We start from the raw sequence: 13,378 nt of genomic DNA on the forward strand, positions 1-13,378 counted from the left end.
GTTGGGATGCCCATCTGGGAATTGAACACCAGTCCCCTGCATGACAGGCGGGGAACAACTCCGACAAACAGACCTTCTCCCCCCCATCTCAGGCAACCCTGATGTCGTCGTACACTGTTTTTTCTTTTAAAAGAGAGGGCCTTCTCCAGTAACGCCAATTTTCCTAAGAAGTCACCGACAGAGTTCAGACTCTTGTACGCTAACACCAGTCACATGAACTGGTTCCACCCCAGGCAAACAAGACAGCACTTGTGAGTATCTTGAATTTCCATTTTGAAACCACATGCCTTAGGGCATGGTCAGAGGTTCAAATCTGTCTGGTTAGCCTTTTTGAGCTCTTACAACTGGCCATCTTACTCAAGCAAGGAAGCACTGGCAACACAAGCAGAGCAGAAGTGGTAGGCTTTTGGCAAAAACCAATCCTACCCAAACAAGGAAGCGTTAGCTACACAAGCAAAGCAGAAAGTAGTTAGCTTTTAGCAAACACAAAAACTAATACCAAGACACAAAACATCTAGGGGACGAGTACTCGCTCCCCACTAATAGACACCTAAGTCGGAGCCAAATCTAGTAGTTCGTGTGTTTGAAATGTTAGTAAATTGAGTGACATGTTCTCCTTCAGGCGAGCTGAAGAATTGAGGAAATTAATGCAAGCCCCGGCGTTACAGACAGGCAGGCGGGGCTTCCCAGGGCTGGCTCTGAATTCTTTGGCCCATTGGGCATGTTTTTTTTATTTTCTTCAGGTGAATTTGATTGGTCGTTGACTCCCCATAGTATGTTATGCCGAGTGACTGACTGAAAGGGAATAAATCAGACATTGAATATCTCTAAGCATGGTCAAGTTAATAATTTGGCTGTGGATGATGTATTAAACCACCCAGACACAAAGATACAGTCATCCTTCTGAACTGAAGGAAACTGCTCAGGGATATCACCATGAGCCCATTGGTGACTTTAGTTCAATGGCTGTGATGGGACATTACTGTGACTCCACAAGAAAATGATATAATAATAATAAAACAGAATACAAATATTCCAAAACATGCATCCTGTATTTAACAAGGCACTAATGTAATAATACAAAAAATATAATTTTGAGCCTAAATACAAAGCCTTATGTTAAGGCAAATCCAACTCAACACTTCACTGAGTAACTGCCTCCTTTTCAAGCATGGTGGTATCTGCATCATGGTATGGGTATGCTTGACATTGGCAAAGACCGGGGAGTTTTTCAGGATAAAATAAATGGACCTAAGCACAAGCAAAATTCTAGAGGAAAACCTTCAGGACAATAACGTACAACACAAGGCCAAATCTACACTGGAGTTATTTACCAAGAAGACATTGAATGTTCTTGAGTGGCCTACTTCCAGCTTTGACTTAAAAATCGTCTTGAAAATCTATGGCAAGACTTGAAAACTGCTCTAACGATGATCGTAACAATTAACCTAATAAGACACACAGCTGTGTATTGCTGTCAAAGGTGATTCTAACATGTATTGACTATGGGGGGTGAACACTTATCTAATCAAGGTATATTAGTGCTTTATTCTTCATTCATCTTTAACAAATGTTAGATAATTATTCCTCCACCTTGACATTACAGTATTTGGTATAGACCATTGACCAAAAATGACAAGTAAATACATTATAATACCACTTTGTGACAATAAGATGTGAAGAGTTCCAAGGGGGGAGGGTGAATGCTTATGATAGGCATTGTACATTGTCAATAAGCCAAAGAATAAACATAACAGGCTACATCACCTATCCTATTAGCTTAACACGTCTACAAAAAGAGGTTCACCTCCACTAATGAACAGACCTATAGGATCATATATATATATATATTTTTTTTTTTATTGGACAAACCTCAAAATCCTCATTTTCCTCCACAAAAAAAGCTTCTCCGTTGTCACCAAGCTTCATTTGCAGGTAAACTGGCTCCCCATTGATCTCAATGTCCACCTGCAACACAGTCACAGTCAATGTGTGTGTGTGTGTGTGTGTGTGTGTGTGTGTGTGTGTGTGTGTGTGTGTGTGTGTGTGTGTGTGTGTGTTTAAGAGAGAGCGTGAAAAAGGGTATGTTTGTGAGAGGGTGTTGATCATCTGTATGTGTATTTATCCGCTTACATACAGTGCCTTCAGAAAGTATTCATACCCCTTGACGAACTTCACATTTAGTTGTGTTACAGCCTGAATTCAACATTTATTAAAATGTATTTGTTTTCTCACTCATCTACACATAACATCCCATAATGACAAAGTGAAAACATGTTTTTAGAAATTGTAGATTTTTTTGGAAAATGAAATACAGAAATATCTCATTTACATAAGTATTCACACACCCGAGTCAACACGTATAAAAAATAAAAAAATAAAAAATTCACTTTTGGCAGCGATTACAGCTGTGAGTCTTTCTGGTTTAGTCTCTAAGAGCTTGGCACACCTGGATTGTACAATATTTGCACATTATTATTTTTAAAACATTCTTCAAGCTCTGTGAAGTTGATTGTTGATCATTGCTAGACAGCCATTTTCAAGTCTTGCCATAGATTTTCAAGCCGATTTAAGTCAAAACTGTAACTAGGCCTCTCAGGAACATTCAATGTCGTCTTGGTAAGCAACTCAACTGTTTTAGGTTCTTGTCCTGTTGAAGGGTGAATTTGCCTCCCAGTGTCTGTTGGAAAGCAGACAACCAGATTTTCCTCTAGGATTTAGCCTGTGCTTAGCTCGATTTTATTTATTTTATCCCCCCAAAAAACTCCCTAGTCCTTGCCGATGACAAGCATACCCATAACATGATGTAGTCATGGATTTGCCCCAAACATAATGCTTTGTATTTAGGCCAAAGTCCTTCTTTGCCACAGTTTTTGCAGTTTTACTTTAGTGCCTTATTACTAACAGGATGCATGTTTTGGAATATTTTTATTCTTTTGTACAGGCGTCCATCTTTCAACTCTGTCATTTAGGTTAATATTGTGGAGTAACTACAATGTTGTTGATCCATCCTCAGTTCTCTCCTATCACAGCCATTAAACTCTAACTAAGTCACCATTGGCTTCATGGTGAAACTCCTGAGGGGTTTCCTTCCTCTCCGGCAACTGAGTTAGGAAGGGCGCCTGTATCTTTGTACTGACTGGGTGTATTGACACATCATCCAAAGTGTAATTAATAACTTCACCTTGCTCAAAGGGATATTCAATGTCCAACAGGCCCCACTGTTCCATAAGGTGTATTTTTATAGGCTTTTAAAATCTGATTCTACCGTTTGCATCAGTTACCTGATGTGGAATAGAGTTCCATGTAGTCATGGCTCTATGTAGTACTGTGTGCCTCCCATTGTCTGTTCTGGACTTGGGGACTGTGAAGAGACCTCTGGTGGCATGTCTTGTGGGGTATGCATGGGTGTCCGAGCTGTGTGCTAGTATTTAAAAAAAACAGACAGCTCGGTACCTGTCAACACCTCTTACAAAAACAAGTAATGAGGAAGTCAATCCCTCTTCCACTTTGAGCCATGAGAGACTGACATACATGTCATTAATGTTAGCTCTCCGTAAACTTTTAAGGGCCAGCCGTGCTGCCCTGTTCTGAGCCAACTGCAATTTTCCCAAATCCCTCTTTGTGGCACCTGCTCGACCTTACAGATAGTGTGTGTGTATGTCAATCAAAAAAAATTATGTTAAACACTATTATTACACACAGAGTCCATGTAACTTATGTGACTTGTTAAGCATATTTTTTACTCGTGAACTGATTTAGGCTTGCCATAACAAAGGGATTGAATACTTATTGACTCAAGACATTTCAGCTCTTCATTTATTAATTTGTAAAAATGTCTAAAAACATGATTCCACTTTGACATTATGGGGTATTGTGTGTAGGCCACTGACAAAAAAACATCTAAATTTAATCCATTTTAAATTCAGGCTGTAACACAACAAAATGTGGAAAAAGGTCAAGGTGTGTGAACACTTTCTGAAGGCCCTGTACATGCACCCATCAGGTGTAGGCTACACCACACACACACTCCAGTCTTCTCCTTTTCCGTACTCTCCACACTCACCACTTTTTCTTTGGAGCGCAGCACCCCCAGCTTGCCGAAGCGCACGTGGAACGGGGAGCACTGGAGGCTGCCGTCGGGCTGGCGCACCACGATGACATCGATGCCCCCCGTGAGCGTGGCCGGGTTCAGGCCCCGGTACAGCTCCTTCACCGTCACAAACACCGACTCTGCCAGCTGCCCCACGTAGTTCATGGTCTGGGACTGGAGGTGGAGGGAGAGAGAGAGCAGGAGAGAGAGAGAGGAGGGTGGGGGGGGGGAGAGCGGGAGAGAAAGTGGGTCAAGGGGAAATTCTTGTCCAACGTTTACGCAATTCTCTACCAATCAATGTTCTTGAATTGAGAATACATAAGGCCTAGTCCAGGCTCCGACTGCAAATTGTGTAACATGTTTTGAGACCTCATGAAAGGCAAACAATATCAATGCAATTTGTCGTCGTTCAATAACAAGGTAGGCTATACTCTTCTCTCTTCCTCCCTATAAGCTACACTCCCCTGTGGGCTACTGCCATATTGCTTTCACCTGATGTTTCTTCCCAAGTGCTTTTACCCGGTTAAATCAAAACACAATAATCGAGCTGGACTACCATACAAACAACTTTTTACAATACCTAGGATAATACAGCCTAGTAGGCTATGCAAGTTTGTTGGCAGAATACAACATACATTTACCTTACCAGGATCATGTCCACTCTAAAATCTTGTCACGCTAAACCGAGACGACAAGCAGCTAGCCTAAGTGTTTTAAACAAGCTTTCTTGACCCTTGGAATATGTGAGAGTGTTGATTCATTATTATAGGTTAAAGATCCACTGCTCTGAGGAAGATCAAGGTCCATCATTACACACCCAACAAAACAATATGGTGATGTAATTTCCTTTAACTACTCATGATGATGCATTGACCCACCTTATATGGAGTTCCTATTTATGGTGTTTCATAAATTTTCTATGCTGTTTTGTCACTAAGACGGGTCTGGGGTTGTAACAGTGTACTAGACTCTAGGCCTACAGAAAACAAATCAATATTGAGAGATGTTTTGGTACTCCTGGTAGCCTACTTTCATGAAATTCCCTGTAAAACAGCTTACCTCTGCCTAATTAGAAAAGATGGGATTACATCAATTATTTCTGACAACATGTAATCAGACTTAGTGACTTCATACCCCTTGACTAATTCCACATATTGTTGGGTTACAGCCTGAATTCAGTATTAAATGTATATATTTTTGTCTCACCCATCTACACACAATACCCCATAATGAGAAAGTGAAAACATGTTTTTAGAAATGTTTGCAAATTTATAAGAAAATGAATACAGAGATTTAATTTACATAAGTATTCACACCCCTGAGTCAATACATTGTAGAAGCTCCTTTGGGAGCGATTACAGCTGTGAGTCTTTCTGGGTCAGTCTCTAAGAGCTTTCCACACCTGGATAGTGCAACATTTGCCCATTATTCTTCAAGCTCTGTCAAATTGGTTGTTGATCATTGCTAGACAACCATTTTCAGGTCTTGCCATAGACTTTCAAGTAGATTTAAGTCAAAACTGTAAGTAGGCCACTCAGGAACATTCAACGTCTTCTTGGTAAGCAACTTCAGTGTAGATTTGGCTTTGTGTTTTAGGTTATTGTCCTGCTGAAAGGTGAATTAAATCTTCCAGTGTCTGGTGGAAAGCAGACTAAACCAGATTTTCCTCTAGGCTTTTGCCTGTGCTTAGCACCATTTCGTTTCTTTTTTATCCTGAAAAACTCCCCAGACCTTAACGATTAACAAGCATACCAATAACATGATGCAGCCACCGCTATGCTTGAAAATATGGAGAGTGGTACTCTAATGTGTTATATTGGATTGCTCCAAACATATCACTTTGTATTCAGGACAAAAAGTATATAGTTTTGTCACATTTCTTGCAGTATTCCTTTAGTCCCTTGTTGTAAACAGGATGCATGTTTCGGAATAGATTTACTCTGTACAGGCTTCCTTCTTTTCACTGTCATTAGGTTAGTTTTGTGGAGTAACTAAAATGTTGATCCTTCCTCAGTTCTCCTATTACAGCCAAAATACTCTAAAATGTTATAAAGTCACCATTGGCATCATGGTGAAATCCCTGAGCGGTTTCCTTCCTCTCCGGCAACCATTTAAGAAGGTCGCCTGCATCTTTGTACTGACTGGGTGTTTTTATACACTGTCCAAAGTATAATAACTTCATGCTAAAAGGGATATTCAATGTCTGTGGTGTATTTTTTTTTACCCATCTACCAATAGGTGCCCTTTGTGAGGCATTGGAAAACCTCCCTTGTGTTTGAAATTCACTGCTCGACTGAGGGACCTTACAGATAATTGTATGTCATTCAAAAAAAATGATAAACACTATTATTGCACACAGAGTGAGTCCATGCAACTCATTATCTGACTTGTTAAGCACATTGTTACTCCTGAACTTATTTATGCTTGCCATAACAAAAGGGGTTGAATGCTTATTGACAAGCAAGTTCAGCTTTTCATTTTTTATGAATTTGTAAAAATTTCAAACATATTTCCACTTTTATATTACAGGTGTAACTTTTAAATTCAGGCTGTAACACAACAAAAATGTGGAAAAAGTCAAGGGCTGTGAATACATTCTGAAGGCACTGTAGCTTAGGCTCCATTTTGAGTTGTGTCCAAGAGTGTCCTTTAGTCAAATCCATACTGGCAAAATGATTAGTAACATTGTAGAGAAAGGCATGAGGTCCAAAAAGCATTTTCAGCATACACGCTTTGACAAACCACAACATGAGAATTAAATGAGGATTCTATGACTCAGTTAAACAAATCCCATAGCCTAGGCCTAGCCCCAAGGCTAATAAAATATTTGTTTCTGCATTTTGTAGTAACCTCTATTGGAAGTGATCACATATTTAACAAGACTGAATTATGATCAAGCTCCTACTTTTGAATGAAAACCACTCCGTGATTTGCATATAAGCTTTGAAGACTCTCCAAAAAAAACTAGTCACTATAACAAAACTAGGCCCAAATAACAAACAAAACAGGAGAAACGAGCATTAATTGAGGCAATTGGGCTGTTCTACTTTTATTCTGACGGGCCAGTGTTGACAATAGGACTTCGACAGGTGAAGGACTAGCCTATCAGAATCTAGAAGACCGATAAAACAGGCTTCAGGCTAATCATGGAGTCACAACAAAATGTTGAATGTGGATTAAAGCGACTTAAGAGGAAAGACAACAAGACCAAAGGTTAAGTCTTGAGAAACAAAGCCTCCCCCAAAGGATATGGCTAGCATTTTCAGGCCTTACCAACAGAGAGAAGTGAAGTTGTACTTTCTCCACAAGGCCTTGTTCCCTGGACCCCCCTTCCGCCATCAGTCACCCAAACTTCCTTCATCCCCCAGAATTCTTTATGCTCCCCAGAATCGCTCCACTGGCCTTCCAGTTAGCCCTACGCTAGGCTACATTTTGGACACTTAGGCTAGAAGACTACAAAGCCACCTTAGTAGAACCGCGGATACTTTGAAAAGAAAAAGTCATTTTCAGCCCTTTTTCCTAATCGGCATATACGCCTAGCCTAGCGTTAATAGTCTCTAGGCCCATGTGTTCTGAGCTGGAATGCAATATAGAAGTCTATGTGAGAGACCCAGTATATTCACTCACATCACCGCTCCCTCGATCACTAAAACACACACACACATTAAGGCACGTATACACAATTCACACTTCCCCTCTCACTGCACATGACAGCCAGGCCAGCAGTTTCTGAAAAGCTTGGCTGATCTATTCACGAACACTCCGCTCTGCCCAACACACAGTGACCAGTCACTCGGCGCACTCTGGGATTGACTGCTACTCTCTGGCCATTCTAAAATAGACTCTAGCAACATCAACACTAGTATAAACGCTACCATTTATCAACAACAATTTCTTTCGGGTACTTGAAAGCGGTACTTTTGGGAACTTGATGGGATATTCTTACATGAACAGAAAACAAAAGGGTGAGTTGGTGCACAACGCACAAGAGGGTGAGGGAGGAAGTATGGTGTGGTTAGAGGTACACACAGTGCAATTGACCAAATAGCCTAACCATGCTGGTTCTAGAAGAGACAAGTAGAGCAGGGCCGCTGGAAAGCTCCTGGGCTACAGCGATGATGGTGTGATTGTTTTCTTCTCTTTGCTCTGTCAGGCAATTCAAGTTGCGGTTGATATGATTTATTTTTACCGATACATTACTTTGTAATAGAATCTGCGAGGTCAGCAGTAATGGAGGCTGGACATAAAGCCCACAACGGACAATTGCGGACAGTTTGTGTGGAGACAAAATGGAGGGAGTGCAAACTGAGTATAGTGGTGAGGGAAAACTCCTGGCATTCGATATATTTCTGGAAAGCCAAGAGTAGGCCTATTATTTCATTGAGATGTCTAAACATGAATAAGCTAGATGAACTGTAGTAACACTGCAATGAAGTTACTCAGATGTCTACGAAAAATGGCCCGTATGCGAATGACTTTGGTGCTGATCCTTTTAAGCAATGGACAAAGCTTGCTATTACTACTTTTCCTGACGTGTCAGACTACAACAAAATCATTTTGATAGGCATGCATTGTAGCCAAGGAGAACCACTCCCTCGAAGTGGTAGAGATCATTTAAAGGCAAACATGGCCAAAGGCAAAGAGACTCATCCCATCTGTTAGAAGCAAATGATACATTGTTGGTTTGAAGCCACCTAATTCATCACTACTTGTTTTTGTAAGAAGTGTTGACAAGCTGAATGTACCGCGCTGTCCGTTTAAACTACTAGCACACAGCTCAGACACCCATTCATACCCCACAAGACATGCCACCAGAGGTCTCTTCAGTCCCCAAGTCCAGAACAGACTATGGGAAGCGCACAGTACTACATAGAGCCATGACTACATGGAACTCTATTCCACATCAAGTAACTGATGCAAGCAGTAGATCAAATAAATAAATAAAAAAAAACTGGTAAAAATACACCTTATGGAACAGCTGGGCCTGTGAAGAGATACACACAAAAAGGTACAGACACACAATTACAAGCTCTAGTACACCTACTCCACACACACCTACATTGTAATATTGTTGTATGGTGGTATTATACATCTTGTATTGTAAATATGTAGTGGTGTAATAATGTTATACGATGTAATGTTGTATCTTTTGTTTTATATGCAAGTGCCTTAATATGTTTGGACCCCAGAAAGAGTAGCTGATGCCTCAGCAGCAGCTAATGGGTGTCCCTAATAAATACATTGTGTACCTCTGATGTATTTTTTTTATTTTATTTTTTATTTGACCTTAGTTCTCATTTACAACAGCGAGCTGGCCAAGATAAAGCAAAGCAGTGTGACAAAAACAACACAGAGTTACACATGGGATAAGCAGACGTACAGTCAATAACACAATAGAAAAATCTGTATACAGTGTGTGCAAATGAAGTAAGGAGGCAAGGCAATAAATAGGCCATAGTGGCAAAGTAATAACAATTTAGCAATTAACACTGGAGTGATAGATGTGCAAGTAGAGATACTGGTTTGCAAAAGAGCAGAAAAACAAAAACAAATATGGGATGAGGTAGGTAGTTGGTTGGATGGGCTATTTACAGATGGGCTGTGTACAGCTGCAGCGATCGGTAAGCTAGTGAGGGAGGTATACGTCTCCAGCTTCAGTGATTTTTGCAATTCGTTCCAGTCATTGGCAGCAGAGAACTGGAAGGAAAGGCAGCCAAAGGAGGTGTTGGCTTTGGGGATGATCAGTGAAATATACCTGCTGGAGCGCGTGCTACGGGTGGTGTCAGAATGGTGAATGGTGTCGTCTGCGTAGAGGTGGATCAAAGAAACACCCGCAGCAAGAGCGACATCATTGATATATACAGAGAAAATAGTCAGCCCGACAATTGAACCCTGTGGCACCCCAATAGAGGCTGCCAGAGGTACAGACAACAGGCCCTCCAATTTGACACACTGAACTCTATCTGAGAAGTAGTTAGTGAACCAGGCGAGGCAGTCATTAGAGAAACCAAGGCTGTTGAGTCTGCCGATAAGAATACAGTGATTGACAGAGTCAAAAGCCTTGGCCAGGTCGATGAAGACGGCTGCACAGTACCTTCTTTTATCGATGGTGGTTATGATATCGTTTAGGACCTTGAGCATGGCTAAGGTGCACCCGTGACCAGCTCGGAAACAGGATTGCATAGCAGAGAAGGTACGGTGGGATTTGAAATGGTCGGTGATCTGTTTGTTCACTTGGCTTTCCAAGACTTTAGAAAGGCAGGATGGATATAGGTCTGTAACAGTTTGGGTCTAGAGTGTATCCCCCTTTGAAGAGGGGGATGACCACGGTCGCTTTCCAATCTTTAGGAATCTCAGACGATACGAAAGAGGTTGAACAGACTAGTAATAGGGGTTGCAACAATGGCAGCGGATAATTTTAGGAAAAGAGGATCCAGATTGTCTAGCCCAGTTGATTTGTAGGGATCCAGATTTTGCAGCTCTATTAGAACAATCAGCTGTCTGGATTTTGGTGAAGGAGAAAGGGGGGGGGGGCTTGGGACAGTTGCAGCGGGGGGGGGCAGAGCTGTTGGCCGGGGTTGGGGTAGCCAGGTGGAAAGCATGGCCAACCGTAGAGAAATGCTTATTGAAATTCTCGATTATAGTGGATTTATCATTGGTGACATTGTTTCCTAGCCTCAGGGCAGTGGGCAGCTGGGAGTAGGTGCTCTTATTCTCCATGGACTTCACAGTGTCCCAAAACTTTTTGGAATTAGTGCTGCAGGATTCAAATTTCTGCTTGTACTGTATTGTTTTTGAAAGGGGCATGCTTATTTAAAATGGTGAGGAAAGCACTTAAAGAACAACCAGGCATCCTCTACTGACGGGATGAGGTCAATATCCTTCCAGGATACCCGGGCCAGGTCGATTAGAGGCCTGCTCGCCTTTGTGCTACATCATTGGTTAGAAGCCACCTACTCACAGTGTGTACCTCTGACGTACGTGCTACTAACATGCATCTGACGTGGACCAAGAAAATAAAGACCATCATGCATGACATGACCTGTAAAAAAAGGTGGAGGTGGCATTTGCCAGGATAAAAGTACGAAAACGTATACACTCACTACGGTAAGTCGCTCTGGATAAGATAGTCTGCTAAATGACTAATATGTACATTTGATGCCAAAGTCCTCGCAACAATGACTTTGCGATAGTTTATTACATTTAAGGATGGGCCAAAATTCAAACAAACCGTTGTTTGGATCAAACAAACGACTAAAATGGGCATATTCAGTATTTTGATTAGATTCATTCGTGTTTAGTGGTTTTTAATAGAAGTTACCTTGAAAGCAATTTACTTTGGACACTTCTCCAATAAGACACTACTTCGATTGTTGAACCATTTCAAGCCAGACTTGAACACTGACGCAAGTCAATTTTTTCAGCGAGACAAAACACGCAGTTCCAAGTTATGATGACCAAAACCCTGTATGTTCAAAACAGCTTACGTTCCGTACTTATCTATAGTTTTCAAACCAAGTGCGTAGCTAAAACCAGTTGGTGGTGGGTTAGCAGCTAGCCAGCCATCATAGTTGTCAGGGAATTAATATTCTGGACATCAACAACACGATCAACCAAACTCTCCCGTACCTTGCGACGTGGCTGGCTGACATAGCTACTATTAGGTTCGCTTCACAAAAATAGACGTATTAACAATATAAAAATAAGATTATTTCGCACATCTTTCTATCCATTTACATGTAATGTTTAATTAACGATACAGTAACGATTATGTTTATTTGATCTTACCTACAAACGGAGTTTCCACAAAATGATGCTTCTACTTCGGGCGCGTGCGCACACTACTCTCTATGGAAGAACATGCAAGTCAGCGTTTGAGTGGAACACTGAAAGTAGCCGGAAGTCAACAAATAAAATCGAGGGAGAGGATGTACGTATGCACCAGGAGTCGGAAGTTGGCCAAATTGCCAACAGCCTGCCAAATTTGATGGTGGCGGGAAATATGGCGGAAGCGGAAGCTCAAGCGGATTGTGAATCTAATGGCGGTAGAATCAAGGACAATTAGTGTATTGTCCAAAAATCTTCTTGAAGAATCAATTTGAGCTATCTCAACTGGTGGAGAAAGTGATGGGTAACGTGAAGGCTGTGAGGATCACGAGAGGTGGGCTTGATTTTATTTGTTGTACTTCTGCGGATCAGAAGGAACTTTTGTTGCTTTTTAAAAATTAACAACAAATCAATACAGGAAGTTCATGTGGGAACACAAGTATATATGAATAATATACAATGGACAATTGGGCTACAATATCACATTACACAAGGACTTTAAGGGACATACATACACTTATAATTCTAACAGCTTTTTTGTTAGAGCATTTAATTGTCTTAAAATACAGTTACAAAAATAAATGTAAGGTAAGAAAAAAAAAAATGTTTGTAAATTTACATTTGTGAATATGAAATTTGGCCAAAAGAATAATGAAATTAATTACATAAAAATGTTTCAGCTTATTTCTATCGTAGGTAAAGAATCAAAGCAGTACATCTCTCCACAATAGGGTAAGATCTTCATAAATGTGTTCAATTATAAATCTACTGATGTCTTGCCACAGTTTTCTTACATGAATACAATGCCAAAAAAAATGCAACGCTGTTTCTGGGTGGTCATTACAAAAGGAGCAATTTGAGTTGATGTTTTCCTTAAACTTTTTCATATAGTGGTTGGCAGGATAATATTAATGAATAATTTTGTTAACAAGTAGGTATGTGTGGCAACATCCAAACTTTTTTCTAACAGACATTATCAATAAATCCATTCCAATAAGGCATGACATAAGGTATAGATAGATACAACATCCTGCTGAAACAATGTTCGTATCGCTCTGTTTTTGAATGGACCAAAAGAGAAACAAATCTTTCTTACTGATGAGTCAACAGGGTCAACGGAAGGTAGGCTCTGAGGGTCAGGTCTTGACACATTCCTGAATAATAAAGCAACACCTGAGGGAATGGCATCTAAAACAATTGCAAAATATTTAGGTGTTACAGGGACCTTGTAAAGTGGTAAGAATTCTTTATAACTGAGTAAAAGACCCTCTGCATTTACCAGTAGGCTCACCAATAGGATATTATTTCGTAACCAATATTCTAAAAACTAAATCAGTATTTTTTATACAATATATCCCGATTCTTCCATATATAATATCTGTGTGGAGAAAATGTATGCTTATAAATTAAGGACCATGACAAGAAAACCTGCCGATGAAAAGCAGTATCACTGGAACT

At 40.6% G+C, this 13,378-nt stretch overlaps 1 protein-coding gene across 1 annotated transcript in view; it reads right to left on the minus strand.

Moving 5' to 3' along the window:
* Nucleotides 1-11,982, minus strand: part of LOC139564687 (phosphatidate phosphatase LPIN2-like) — a 36,584-nt gene extending 24,602 nt beyond the window's left edge. The window contains exons 1-3 of the mRNA XM_071384449.1: nucleotides 11,882-11,982; nucleotides 4,067-4,267; nucleotides 1,873-1,968 (exon numbers count right to left, since the gene is read on the minus strand). Coding sequence (XP_071240550.1) covers nucleotides 1,873-1,968; nucleotides 4,067-4,258 — 288 coding nt within the window. The 5' untranslated portion in view covers nucleotides 4,259-4,267; nucleotides 11,882-11,982. The remainder of the gene's footprint in view (nucleotides 1-1,872; nucleotides 1,969-4,066; nucleotides 4,268-11,881) is intronic.
* Nucleotides 11,983-13,378: the final 1,396 nt, after the last annotated feature.

The sequence above is a fragment of the Salvelinus alpinus genome, chromosome 2 (genome assembly GCF_045679555.1).
Source record: "Salvelinus alpinus chromosome 2, SLU_Salpinus.1, whole genome shotgun sequence".
Lineage (NCBI taxonomy): Eukaryota > Metazoa > Chordata > Actinopteri > Salmoniformes > Salmonidae > Salvelinus > Salvelinus alpinus.